Below are 13,715 nucleotides of genomic sequence, written 5' to 3'. Positions count from 1 at the left end.
CCGAATCCACTTAACTATTTCGGGGGGATCAGGGGGAAGCTGCTCTGGGCCACAAAACAATGACTGGGCCCGGGGCAGCTGCCCCTTTTGCCCTGTGTTAAAGACGGCCCTGAAAGAAGGACTGTTACCCTCCAGATTTGTGTGCTTATCTCTGCAAATGAAGACTGGAGTTGCTTTCCTGTGTGATCGAGGACTTCCTGACCGTGAACACGGTCTTCTGAGTGTGTACGAACAGGACTAGCAACAGTTCGACTTCAGGTGACATCTCTGCGCTTTTCAGTTCATGTGTCAGCAATGACCAATCAAATTGTGCTGGCAAATGGATCCAACTCTTACCTCTTCCTCCAGCCAATCATTGTACTGCACAATTCCTGCCATCACCACATCCGCCCCTTTCATGTAGAATGTTATTTCCCCTGTGGAGTCTTCCTGGATTAAAAAAAGAAAAAAAAAGCAGAACACAAGGAGGCTTAAATATGAGAAATGAATTTTAGTACACATGACATTATACACATCTTCAGAGACAGGCATAGGGAGAAAATACTACACATCAGGGACACCACTGTTCTCATCTGTGGTCTCTGACCCAACCGGCTTTGGTTCTCTGTTCCTCTGCCCGGCAGCATTATAAGGCCATAACCGTCACTCCCACTTGTTAATCTCAGGTCTGTGAGGGATCACAGATCAGCTATGGGCAGGAACATTAAAGCGGAGTTCCACCCAAATTTTGAACAATATCTGTATGTATTCTCTTCCTTGCCTAGATGCTGACATGCAGTTTAAAAAAATTTAAATCGCCGTAATTACCTTTTATTTTTCTATTCTTCTTTGCACTTCCTGGTTCTCCTCCCGTGGGAGTAGGCGTGTTTCTAGCCTCTCCCAGACTCCTGGGAGCTAGTCTCAGGCTTCCCAGGATGCCACTGAGCATGTGCGGGAACGAGCGGTGAATGCTGGGAGCACAGCATTCACCACATCCAGGAAATAAATGCTTGTGGGCTTCAAATGCCCACAATGAAGATGGAAACCGCCTGCAGTGAATAATATAAGTTATTCTTTCCGACGAAAGCTGACACAGGCGGACATATTACACACAATATGTGAGTATGTAATGCTGAGAAGAAAAGTTTGTGAATGAACTAAAAAAAAAAAAAAAAAACGATAGATAGACCCCCGCTTTAAAATAATGAAAATTATCAAAGATCTGCCAGGTTCATTGCTGTGGTTGAAATATAGGCAGTAATAATTTTGGCGACAAAATTAACACTATTTTAGTTAATTAACCGGTTCAATACAGGGCATTTTCACCCCCTTCCTTCCCAGGCCAATTTTTAGTTTTCAGCGCTGTCGCACTTTAAACGACAATTGCGCGGTCGTGCGACGTTGAACCCAAAAAAAATTGATGTCCTTTTTCCCCCACAAATAGAGCTTTCTTTTGGTGGTATTTGATCACCTCTGCGGTTTTTATTTTTTGCGCTATAAACAAAAGAAGAGCGACAATTTTGAAAAAAAAACACAATATTTTTTACTTTTTGCTATAATAAATATCCCAATTTTTTTAAAATTTTTTCCTTAGTTTCGGCCGATACGTATTCTTCTACATATTTTTGGTTAAAAAAAAAAAAAAAAATCGCAATAAGCGTATATTGATTGGTTTGCGCAAAAAATACGGGATAAATTTATGGCATTTTTAAAAAAAAATTATTTATTTTTTTTTTACTAGTAATAGCGGCGATCGTGATTTTTTTTCGTGACTGCGACATTATGGCGGACACATCGGACACTTTTGACACATTTTTGGGACCATTCACATTTATACAGCGATCAATGCTATAAAATTGCATTGATTACTGTGTAAATGTGACAGGCAGTGAAGGGGTTAACCACTAGGGGGACACAAGGGGTTAAATATGTTTCCTAAGGGAGTGTTTCTAACTGTAGGGGGCGGGGATGTACAAGGGGAGGAGACCGATCAGTGTTCCACACACGCACCGGGACCCGAGCAACGCGGCGCGCGCGCGCGCCCCCTAGTCGGCCAGGAATCCCAGGCCGTCATATGACGTCCGCCCAGGATGGGAGATCCCATCTGTGGACGTCATATTACTATGGCCTGGTAGGGAAGTGGTTAAACAATTCAGATGACTAAGCTCTAATGAGCAGGGCTTTCTGATTCCTACTGAATTATTATTATTTACCCTCACAGAGCACCTTTCAAGTCCTGTCTACCTCTCCCTCCCTATCCTTCACTTCTTTTGAGACACATTGTATTTGTTTGTTTTCTCCCCATTTCTCTAAGGATTGCAGTGATCTATTGGCCTCCTGGACCAGTGTCACGCTTCTTTGATGACTTCTCGGCCTGGCTACCCTACTTTCTCTCCTCTGCAATACCCACTATTATCCTTGGTGATTTCAACATCCCTGCCAATGTTAACAGCTGCATCCCAACTTTTCAACTTAACCTCATTCCTTTGACTTTACACAATGGACACAGTCCCCCACTCACTCCGATTGTAATACCCTCGACCTGGTTTTCTACCATCTTTGCAACCCCCTAAACCTCATCAACACCCCCTTTCCGCTCTCTGACCACAACCTCATCATTTTCACAATGTGCTGGTCTCCAACCAGCTGTCCCACCAAGCAGAAAACCATTACCTGCAGAAACCTTCGCCACTTTATTTCTTCTCTTTTCTACTCTGCAACTGACCACCTCCATGACAAAATCTCACCCCTGTCCTGCCCCGACCTGGCCACCTCTAACTACAACAGTTCACTTTCATCCTCACTGGACTCGCTTGCTCCTCTCACTACACAAAATGTCAGGCCCCGACCATTACAACCTTGGCAGACCAAAAATACCAGAAACCTTAGGAGACTTAACCTAGCACTGGAGCAAGTGTGGCGTAAAACCAACTCCCAGCATGCATTCACCCAATATAAATCTGCCTTCTTAAAATAAAATTCCTCCCTCCATGCTGCCAAACAAACCTACTTTGTCACCCTCATTAATACTCTGTCCTCCAGTCCTCGTCGTCTCTTCTCTACTTTCAACTCTCTACTTTCTCCACCACCATCTCCACCCAGTAACTCGCCTTCTTCTCACGAGATTGCCAATCACGTCAAAAACAAGTTCGCTGCAATTCGTTGGGACATCTCCACTGCACAGACATCTAACCCACTTAACATACCCTGTACAAATGCACTCTCAACACTCTCCTTTTTTGACCTTGCTACTACCGAAGAGCTCTCTAAACTTTTCTCAGAAGCCTGCCTTACCACCTGTTGATGACACACACATCTCTCTACTACTCACCTCACTCCTTCAGTCTCCTCTCGCATTACTGACATATCAACATGGATGTCACACCACTTCCTCAAACTCAATTTTTCTGAAACCGAGCTCATCATTTTTTCTCCAGCCCATGACCCCCCCCCCCCCCCCACTTCTCCATCAAGATCGATAATACAACTATCAGTCCCTCCCCTTATGCCAAGGTACTAGGTGTAATTATGGACACTGACTTGTCCTTTCAGCCCCAAATCCAATCGCTGTCCAAATCGTGCAAACTTCACCTCCGAAACATCTCCATAATACACCCCTTTCTAACCATTGACATCACTAAGCAACTTATTCACTCTCTTGTTATCTCTCGCCATTAGCCTACCTCTCACAAGCCATTCCCTCTTCAGTCTATCGTAAATGCCGCTGCCAGACTCATCCACCTTACCAACCGTTCAATGTCCGCCACTCCTCTCTGCCAATCCCTCCACTGGCTTCCCATTGCCCGACTAATAAAATTCAAAACACTAACAATAACATACAAAGCCATTCACAATTCTACCCGGAGCTACATCACCAATCTTATCTCCAAATATCACCCTAACTGTCCAGACCTTCCTGCTCTCTAGCTCCCTTGTCTCCTCCTATGCTCGTCTCCAGGATTTCCTCAGAGCCTTTCCCATCTGTCCAATTATCTCTTACTCTGTCCACTTTTAGGCGATCCCTGAAAACTCATCTCTTCATGGAGGCCTATCCTGCCTGCAGCTAATAACCAAATCTTCTACTCCCCTCAGTTTATCCCTCACAGTCCCTACCTTTTGTTTCACCAGCCCCTCCCTCTTAGATTGTAAGCTTATGGGAGCAGGGCTCATCTAACCCTCTTGTTTTGAATTGTACTGTTGGTGTATTGTATCCCTTTACATTGTAAAGCACTGCGCAAACTGTTGGGTCTATATAAATCCTGTATAATAATAATAATTATTATACGGGATATATATAGCACAGACAGTACAGTTACAATACAATTCAGTACAGGAGGAATCAGAGGGCGCCTGCTCATCAGTCCTGCCTACTTAAGCCATCCAGTCCAGAGGATCTCTGTCTTCAGCTTGGTCAACATCACAGAGATGATCCCCTGTGTTCCTGTTTAAAGACTTGCTTTGCTGACATCCCTTCTGGCTCCAGATCCTACTTGCCGTTTCACTATATTAATCCCCGACTTCTGGCTTGGCTGACTATCCGTTCCGGTTACTGAACTTTGGCTATGTTTTGACAACGTTTGTTCTTTTTACTCTTATTATTAAATCACACTAGTTTGATTAACTGTACTTCTGTCTCGGTCTGATTTAATGGTTTCTGACAAGAATAAGTGAACAGAGTAGGGGATAGTCAGACAGATTGGGGTAGGGAGTTCCATAGGATGGGAGAGGCTCTGGAAAAGTCCAGGAGGCGAGCATGGGAGGAGGTGACGAGGGAGCTAGAGAGCAGGAGGTCTTGGGAGGAACCAAGTATTAAATTGTATTGTAATTGTACTGTCTGCCCTCATGTTGTAAAGCGCTGCATAAATTGTCGGTGTTATATAAATCCTGTATATTAAAAATAATGACTAAAATACAACTAAAATGACAATTCAGTCAGAAGACTATGACTAAAACAAAATCAAAATTTGACATCAAAATTAAAACACTGGTTATATATCACAACGGCTAAATCTGTGTCTGTAGTGTGCATGTTCAAACCTTAATACCAGAAATAACAACATGTTATTAGATTTTTACTCCAGGAGTATACATTGGAAATTCTAGAGAAATGCTTAAACAATGCATTACAATTTAACTAAACCCATTCGATTTTAGTCGACGAATATGTACTGGAGATTTTAGGCAACTAAAATACGACTAAAACTAAAAACAATTCAGGCGACTAAAATACAAATGAAATTAAAATGACATTTTCGTCAAAAGACTATGACTGAAATCAAAATTTGACATCAAAAATGAACACTGGATATAGGTGTAAAACCCATAGTGATAAGATCTTAATTCCTGTCTAAAAGTGCATCCTTCTGAGATAAAGAGAACATTTAATCAAACACTGAGAAACACGGGAGGGCTGCTATTGTCACAACGCACTATTACTAACAGTAGAAATGGCTGTTCATATAAGTGGGTGCTGAAGTGACCACCGTCTGGAACCATGTCTAAAGCAAAACAATGTCACCAGCACACCAAGGATCTCCAGAAGGAGTCCAAAGCTTTATTTCAGCAATCACATCCTTACAGCAGATAGCAACGTTTTGGAGCCACGCAGGACCCCTTCATCAGGCAGGTGACAAATGACATGACTGACTAAGGGGTCCTGCATGGCTCCGAAATGTTGCTAACTGTTGTACCGATGTGATTGCTGAAAAAAAAGCCTTGGACTCGTTCTGGGGATCCTTGGTGTGCTGGTGACAATCTCTTGGGCTGCCATTGTCAATCCCCATCAATCCCCCACCAATCAGGAGGAGAAGAAAGAAGAAGAAAGAAGAAAGAAGAAGGAAAGGAAGAAGAAGAAGGAAAGGAAGAAGAAGAAGGAAAGGAAGAAGAAGAAGGAAAGGAAGAAGGAAGAAGGAAAGGAAGAAGGAAGAAGGAAAGGAAGAAGGAAGAAGGAAAGGAAGAAGGAAGAAAGAAGAGAAAGAAAGAAGAGAAAGAAGAGAAAGAAGAGAAAGAAGAGAAAGAAGAGAAAGAAAGAAAGAAAGAAAGAAAGAAAGAAAGAAAGAAAGAAAGAAAGAAAGAAAGAAAGAAAGAAAGAAAGAAAGAAAGAAAGAAAGAAAGAAGTTACTGGCCATTAGGCATATAACTGCATTTAATCTCTTTAATGTAGACCCCACGTTTCTACAGTGCCCATCAATGGTAGTATGATCTCAGTGATCGTCAGGGACATGCCAAAATGTACAAATGAGCGCCAGAGGTGCTGTCCTCTAAATACCAGAGTGGAGATGGCATATATGGTATTTTAATTAGGGATGCGGTGTTTATGTATAATGCACCACACAAGCCATTGTTTCCAGATAAGAGGCGAGAAGGTTACTGCTGGTGTAATCAGCCGTTAAATAGCTGTTATTATTGAAGGTGTTTAATGACATGTATGTAGGAAATGGCGCGCAGGGCCAGTTTCCTGAGCATTAATGCTGCCCCAGAAAGCCTCACGAGCCGCTCCAACATAAATAGCATGTCAGCGGGCCCTCGCGTGAGTCACTTCCTCCTCCGGGGGTTCAGGGGCAGGTTAGAACTTTCTCATGTTTACAAAAGTATCACAACATCAAACCATGTAAAAAGAACACCTATTCTACAAAAATAACACTCCTTCTCCTAAAAAACATGCTCAAGATTACTGCCAGCATTAGGAGCGGTAAGCAGCCACTTACCACTCCTGCCGCACCGAGTGATCGGTCCTCCGGGGTCACCATTTGCTTCCTCTTTGCACCACAAGTGGCTATGCTCTGCTTATTTCCTGCATGCCTTTGTAAAATCTGCAACCCCTGCATCACTGCCAAGGTGACTTCCCTAACTTCTTCATTTGGATCATTAGTAGAAATAAATCTATACAGTACTGTGGAAACATTTTAGGCAGGTGTGAAGAAATGCTGTAAAAGTAAGAATGCTTTCAGAAATATATATTTTGAAGGAGTTGTAAAGGAAGAAGTTTTTTTTATCTTAATGCATTCTATGCATTAAGATAAAAAACCTTCTGTGTGTAGCAGCCTCCCCAGCACCCCCCTAATTACTTACCTGAGCCCCTTCTTTCTCCAGCGATGTCCACGAGTGTCTAAGCCGCCTGGGACACTCCTCCCGATTGGCTGAGACACAGCGGCTGTCAATCAAAGTCAGTCAGACAATCAGGGGAGAGAGGGGGCGGGGCCAGGCTCCATGTCTCAGCCCTACCTTCTCTGAGCTGGCCGCTCAGCTGTCGGCTAATTACCATCTCCTATCTCTCCACAGTGACTCAGCTGATGATATCCTGCTCGTCAGTCCTGCCTACTTAAGCCATCCAGTCCAGAGGTTCTCTGCCTTCGCCTTTGGGCAACATCACAGAAACTCCTCTCCTGCGATCCTGTTCAAGACTTGCTTTGCCGACATCCCTTCTGGCTCCAGATCCTGCTTGCTGTTCCACGACATTGATCCCTGACTTCTGGCTTGGCTGACTATCCGTTCCGGTTCCTGAACTTTGGCTATGTTTGACTACGTTTGTTCTTTTTACTTTTATTATTAAACAAGTGTGATTTAACTGTAATTCTGTCTCGGCCTGATTTCATGGTTTCTGACAATGGAGCATTGACTTGGCTTGGGTGCCACCATAGAGAGCTGCTGGCTGAGGGGGCACTCGATAGGAGGGAGGGGCCAGGAGCAGCAAAGAGGGACTCAAAAAGAGGAGGATCTGGGCTGCTCTGTACAAAACCAACTGCATAGAGGAGGCTAGTATAACATGTTTGTTATTATTATTATTTTTTTACGAGACTTTATAATCCCTTTAATTGTTATGTTTTATCAATTTACAAAATGCAAGGTGAGCGAACAGAAGAAAAATCCAAGTAAAAATTTTTGGTGTGACCCCCTTTGGCTTCAAACCAGCATCGATTCAAACACTTGCGCACTTCAGGGATTTTGTAGGATTAGAGTCAGGTGTATGATTAACCAACTATACCAAGCAGGAGCGAATGATCAATTTCCTATGTAGGTTGACATACAACCATTAACTGAAACAGCTGTATAGGAGGTTTAAAACTGGGTGAGGAACAGCCAAACTCTGCTACTAAGGTGAGGTTGTGGAAGACAATTTTATAATCACAGGTCATACACCATGGCAAGACTGATGAGCACAGCAACAAGACACAAGGTACTTCTACTGCATCAGAAAGGTCTCCCCAGGACAAGATTTTAAAGCAGACCGGGGTTTCAAGATGTGCTGTTCAAGCTCTTTTGAAGAAGCACAAAGAAACGGGCAGGGTTGAGGAGCGCAAAACGCAGCGGTCGGCCAAAGAAACTTAATGCAGCAGATGAGACACATCATGCTTACTTCCCCTCAACATCAGCACAGAACTGGCAGAAACCAGTGGGGGCCCGGGAACACCCATCTACTGTCTGGAGAAGTCTGGCCAGAAGTGGTCTTCGTCGAAGAATTGCAGCCACAAATCTACCATACCTCCGATGTGGAAACAAGGCTAATCGACTCAACTATGCAGGAAAACATAGGAACTGGGGTGCATAAAAATGGCAGCAAGCGTTCTGGACTGATGAGTCAAAGTGTGAAATATTGGGCTGTAGCAGGAGGCGGTTTGTTGGCGAAGGGCTGGAGAGAGGTAATAATTTGTGTCTGTAACGAATGGTGGAGGTTCCTTGCAAGTTTGGGGTTGCATTTCTGCAAAGGGAGTTGGAGATTTGGTCAGGCTCAATGGTTTCCTCAATGCTAATAAATACAGGCAGATGATCCTTCATCATGCCATACCATCAGGTAGGTGTGTGATTGGCCCAAAACTTATTCTGCAGCAGGAAAACAAGCCCAAACATACAGTCAACGTCATTAAGAAATATCTTCAGCACAAGGAGTCCTGGAAGTGATGGTTTGGCCCCCACAGAGCCCTGATCTTTAGCATGGAGTCCATCTGCGATAACATGAAGAGACAGAAAGATATGAGGGCAGCCGACATCCACAGAAGATCTGTTCTTAGTTCTCCAAGATGTTTGGAACAACCTACCTTTTTGAGTTCCTTCAAAAACTGTGTGCAAGTCTACTTATAATAATTGAAGCTGGTTTGAAGGCAAAGGGTGGTCATCACCAAATATTGATTTGAATTTCTCTTTTACTTTACATTTTGTTAAATTGATACAAATAAACTATTAACACTTCTATTTCTGCAAGATTATTCTTATTAGTGCAAGATTTTTTAAGTGTTTGCCAAGCAAACAAGGGAGCATCCATATCATCAGGAGGGATGTAAGTGGGATGTAAGTGCTCCCAAAAAGGTACCTTCCAGATTGCAGCACTAAAAATCTGAGCACTGGGACACTGTCGGTTTCATGACTGCCGCCTTAAAAACTCTCCTCTTTTTTCTTTTGGCCATACACTAATTATCTGAGAGAATAAAACCTAAACATATCTAAGGGGCCCTCAGGTTAAAACAGGAGGAAAGATTTCAGTTACATTAGAATTAACATAAAAACTTTTTTTTTATTTTTATTTTTTGGATAAAGTGGAGAGGGATTTGAACCTCTCTCAAGTATTTATTACTGGCTGTGCCCTATTAGGGAGACTAACCCTCTCTATCTGTCCAGGTTACCATTATCACTAGGAGTGAAAGTAAAAGAAAATCCCAAGTTTTAGGTTGTCACCAGAAGAGGAACAGAGAGGAAATCTTCCAAAAGGGGCACTACAGTGAGGGGAAAATATTTTTGATCCCCTGCTGATTTTCTACATTTGTACAGTGACAAAGAAAATGATCAGTCAATAATTTTAATGGTGGGTTTATTTTAACAGTGAGAGACAGAACAACAAAAATATCCAGAAAAACGCATTTCAAAAAAGTTATAAAATCGATTTGCATTTTAATGAGGGAAATAAGTATTTGATACCCTATCAATCAGCAAGATTTCTGGCTCCCAGGTGTCTTCTATACAGGTAACGAGCTGAGATTAGGAGCACTCTCTTAAAAGGGAGTGCTCCTAATCTCAGCTTGTTACCTGTATAAAAAGACACCTGTCTACAGAAGCAATCAGATTCCAATCTCTCCACCATGGCCTAGACCAAAGAGCTGACCAAGGATGTCAGGGACAAGATTGTAGACCTACACAAGGCTGGAATGGGCTACAAGACCATCGCCAAGCAGCTTGGTGAGAGGGTGACAACAAATGGAAGAAACAAGAAATAACTGTCAATCTCCCTCAGTCTGGGGCTCCATGAAAGAGCTCACCTCGTGGAGTTTCAATCATCATGAGAACGGTGAGGAATCAGCCCAGAACTACACGGGAGAATCTTGTCAAAGATCTCAAGGCAGCTGGGACCATAGTCACCAAGAAAACAATTGGTAACACACTACACCGTGAAGGACTGAAATCCTGCAGTACAGCAAGGTCCCCCTGCTCAAGAAAGCACATGTATAGGCCGGTCTGAAGTTTGCTAATGAACATCTGAATGATTCAGAGGAGAACTGGGTGAAAGTGTTGTGGTCAGATGAGACCAAAATCAAGCTCTTTGGCATTAACCCAACTCACCGTGTTTGGAGGAGGAGGAATGCTGCCTATGACCCCAAGAACACCAACCCCACCATCAAACATGGAGATGGAAACATTATGTATTGGGGGCGTTTTTCTGCTAAGGGGACAGGAAAACTTCACTGCATCAAAGAGACGATGGACGGGGCCATGTACCGTCAAATCTTGGGTGAGAACCTCCTTTCCCAACCAGGGCATTGAAAATGGGTTGTGGATGGGTATTCCAGCATGACAATGACTCAAAATACACGGCCAAGTCAACAAAGGAGTGGCTCAAGTAGAAGCACATTAAGGTCCTATAGTGGCCTAGCCAGTCTTCAGACCTTTATTCCATAGAAAATTTGTGGAGGGAGCTGAAGGTTCGAGTTACCAAACGTCAGCCTTGAAACCTAAATGACTTGGAGAGGATCTGTGGAGAAGTGTGGGACAAAATCCCTCCTGAGATGTGTGCAAACCTGGTGGCCAACTACAAGAAACGTCTGACCTCTGATTGCCAACAAGGTTTTTGCCACCAAGTACCAAGTCATGTTTCGCAAAGGGGGTCAAATACTTATTTCACTCATTACAATGCAAATCAGTTTATAACTTTTGAACTGCGTTTTTCTGGATATTTTTGTGGTTATTCTGTCTCTCACTGGTAAAATAAACCCACCATTAGAATTATAGACCGATCATTTCTTTCTCAGTGGGCAAACGTACAAAATCAGCAGGGGATCAAATAATACTTTTTCTCCCTCACTGTAGCTCCGGTAACCCAGAGGATAGGAATTTCCTTCCATTTCCTGTTTTGGTTATGGGACAGGAAGTGAAAGAGAAACCCCCTGTCCAAAAATTAAATAAAAAAAAAAGATTCTGCCTTTAGTTTTACTTTAACCCCTTCCTTGGTGTCTCTTTAAAACTCTCAGGATTTCCGGGGGGGATTGGCGACCATGTGACCTCCGATTGGCTGTCACAGTGGTCATATGATTAGGAGCCAGTCCTGCCACCTACCAGTTTTCAGTGGGAACAAAGAGCTGTTTTTGACAGCTCAGTCTCTATGTTGAAAGTGTGCACTATCAGCACAAAAAACATTGGCCACCAAGTGGCGCATATGTGCCACACGTGGGTGTTAAAGCCCACCCTTTCGCTGCCGCACGTGTGTGTTATGCTGGCGACAACAGGGTAAACTTTTTACCATAGTGTTAGTTATTTAACAAGCGGCATTGTCCATTTTTCTGCTCATATTAAAAATACATACATGTATTTAACAAAAAAAAAAACAAAAAAAATAATAAAAAAAATTTACTATCAAATAAATGCTTTGAATTAATAATATACAATTCGTAAGAAATCAGTGCAATAAACTGTAAATTAATTCCTCATAAATACATTTTGGATTTATGAGGAATTTGTTTTTAGTTTATTTATTGCACGGATTTCTTAATTTCTTACTAATTGTATTTTATGATTTTTTTTTTTTTTTACTTCTACCACTTTTTAAATAGGTTTGGGTAAGATATGTGAAGATTGATTTTTTTAAAGGGGCAGCGCACCTATAATTTTGGATTAATTTGTATAGCGCACATCTCGTATCTCGATTGTGATGTAGGTGCAGCAGTCCTAATCGGTCACTAAGCGCAGGATTTTTTTTTTTTTTGGAAATAATTTCTTTTCATGTCCCAAAACTGGAAAAAAAAAAATTGGTATTCTAAGCAAACCGTAAACAAACACATACTACAGAATTCCATGTGCAAGGTTTTTAGCTACCCCTGCACATGAAGTGATTTGACAAAATAAAAGCACTTACTCGAACAATGATTCCCATCCTCTTGCTTTCATAGGTGAAAGGGAATATCTGAAGGATGGTGAAGTTCATGATCTGGCCACCAGGCGTCCTCAGCTGCACCGAAGATTGATCTCTTCCCACCAGAGTCAAGCCCACACTTTCTGTCCATTGTACCAGGGCCACCTAGGTGCGGGAGAGGTGAAAGGTCACTACAGGGGTCAGAGAAGGTATACAGGCTATGAAATAGTCCCTTATTATGGGATAGAACAGGCAACAATGATGGATTGTTTGTAAAGGATTGCATATGATATTTATTTAAGAAATCATTGACTAAGTAAAATATATAGTTGTTTGTGTTTGATGTGGGTCTGTTTTTTTTTTTATGTCCTTTTTGGTACAGAATTAGAGAAAAATGTTTGGACTTTCTTTTGACCCCTTTCTGAAAATGATAGTTTGCCTGCCTGTAACTGATCAGTATCCAAATCTTAGTGGACCTGGAACAAACATGCATAAGAAATAAAAAAATAAATCACAATCCTGGATCTGACATTTGTGTCTGGTCAGTGACACACTGAGATTGATTTACTAAAGGAGACTGTGCAAGTGAAGCTGCATTCATTCTTCCCAGAACATAGTGAATGCGCTGAAGCTTCACTTTGTAACTGAGACTTTGGGGACCCTAATGAAAGTGGGGTCTCTGATGAATGGGGGAACTCTGGGGACCCCAAAGGTCAGGGGGGGACTCTAGGGACCCCAAAGGTCAGGAGGGGGGGAGGAACTCTAGGGACCCCAAAGGTCAGGAGGGGGGGAGGAACTCTAGGGACCCCAAAGGTCAGGAGGGGGGGAGGAACTCTAGGGACCCCAAAGGTCAGGAGGGGGGGAGGAACTCTAGGGACCCCAAAGGTCAGGAGGGGGGGAGGAACTCTAGGGACCCCAAAGGTCAGGAGGGGGGGAGGAACTCTAGGGACCCCAAAGGTCAGGAGGGGGGAGGAACTCTAGGGACCCCAAAGGTCAGGAGAGGGGGAACTCTGGGGACCCCGGAGGTCAGGAGGGGGGGAACTCTGGGGACCCCGGAGGTCAGGAGGGGGGGGGAACTCTGGGGACCCCGGAGGTCGGGAGAGGCAAATCTTGAGACACTGACGCAAGGGTGGGGGGGACTTTGGGGACCCTAACGAAAGAGGTAGAACTTTGGGGACCCTAAGGAAAGGCCTGAAGCTTCACTTTGTAATCCAATCAGGTGCAAGGAATAAAAAAAATAAAAAAAAACATGCATTTTTGCTTGCTTGTGATTGGATGCTGGAAGTCAGCAGAGCTTCACCTCATTCACTAAGCTCTGGGGGAAAGTGATTGCAACTGCACAGTCTATTTGCCTTTAATAAATGCACCCCAGTAAGTATTAAAAGTATAACTAGAGGCAAAAACA

At 43.1% G+C, this 13,715-nt stretch overlaps 1 protein-coding gene across 1 annotated transcript in view; it reads right to left on the bottom strand.

The window, feature by feature from the left end:
• ATP9A (ATPase phospholipid transporting 9A (putative)) overlaps positions 1 to 13,715 on the bottom strand; it is a 170,026-nt gene that overhangs the window by 56,703 nt on the left and 99,608 nt on the right. Inside the window, exons 15-16 of the mRNA XM_073607253.1 lie at positions 12,314 to 12,475; positions 337 to 429 (exon numbers count right to left, since the gene is read on the bottom strand). Coding sequence (XP_073463354.1) covers positions 337 to 429; positions 12,314 to 12,475 — 255 coding nt within the window. The remainder of the gene's footprint in view (positions 1 to 336; positions 430 to 12,313; positions 12,476 to 13,715) is intronic.

The sequence above is a fragment of the Aquarana catesbeiana genome, linkage group LG12 (genome assembly GCF_042186555.1).
Source record: "Aquarana catesbeiana isolate 2022-GZ linkage group LG12, ASM4218655v1, whole genome shotgun sequence".
Taxonomy (NCBI): Eukaryota; Metazoa; Chordata; class Amphibia; order Anura; family Ranidae; genus Aquarana; species Aquarana catesbeiana.
Note: the sequence above shows the minus strand (reverse complement) of the source record. Positions and strands in the feature narration are given on the sequence as shown.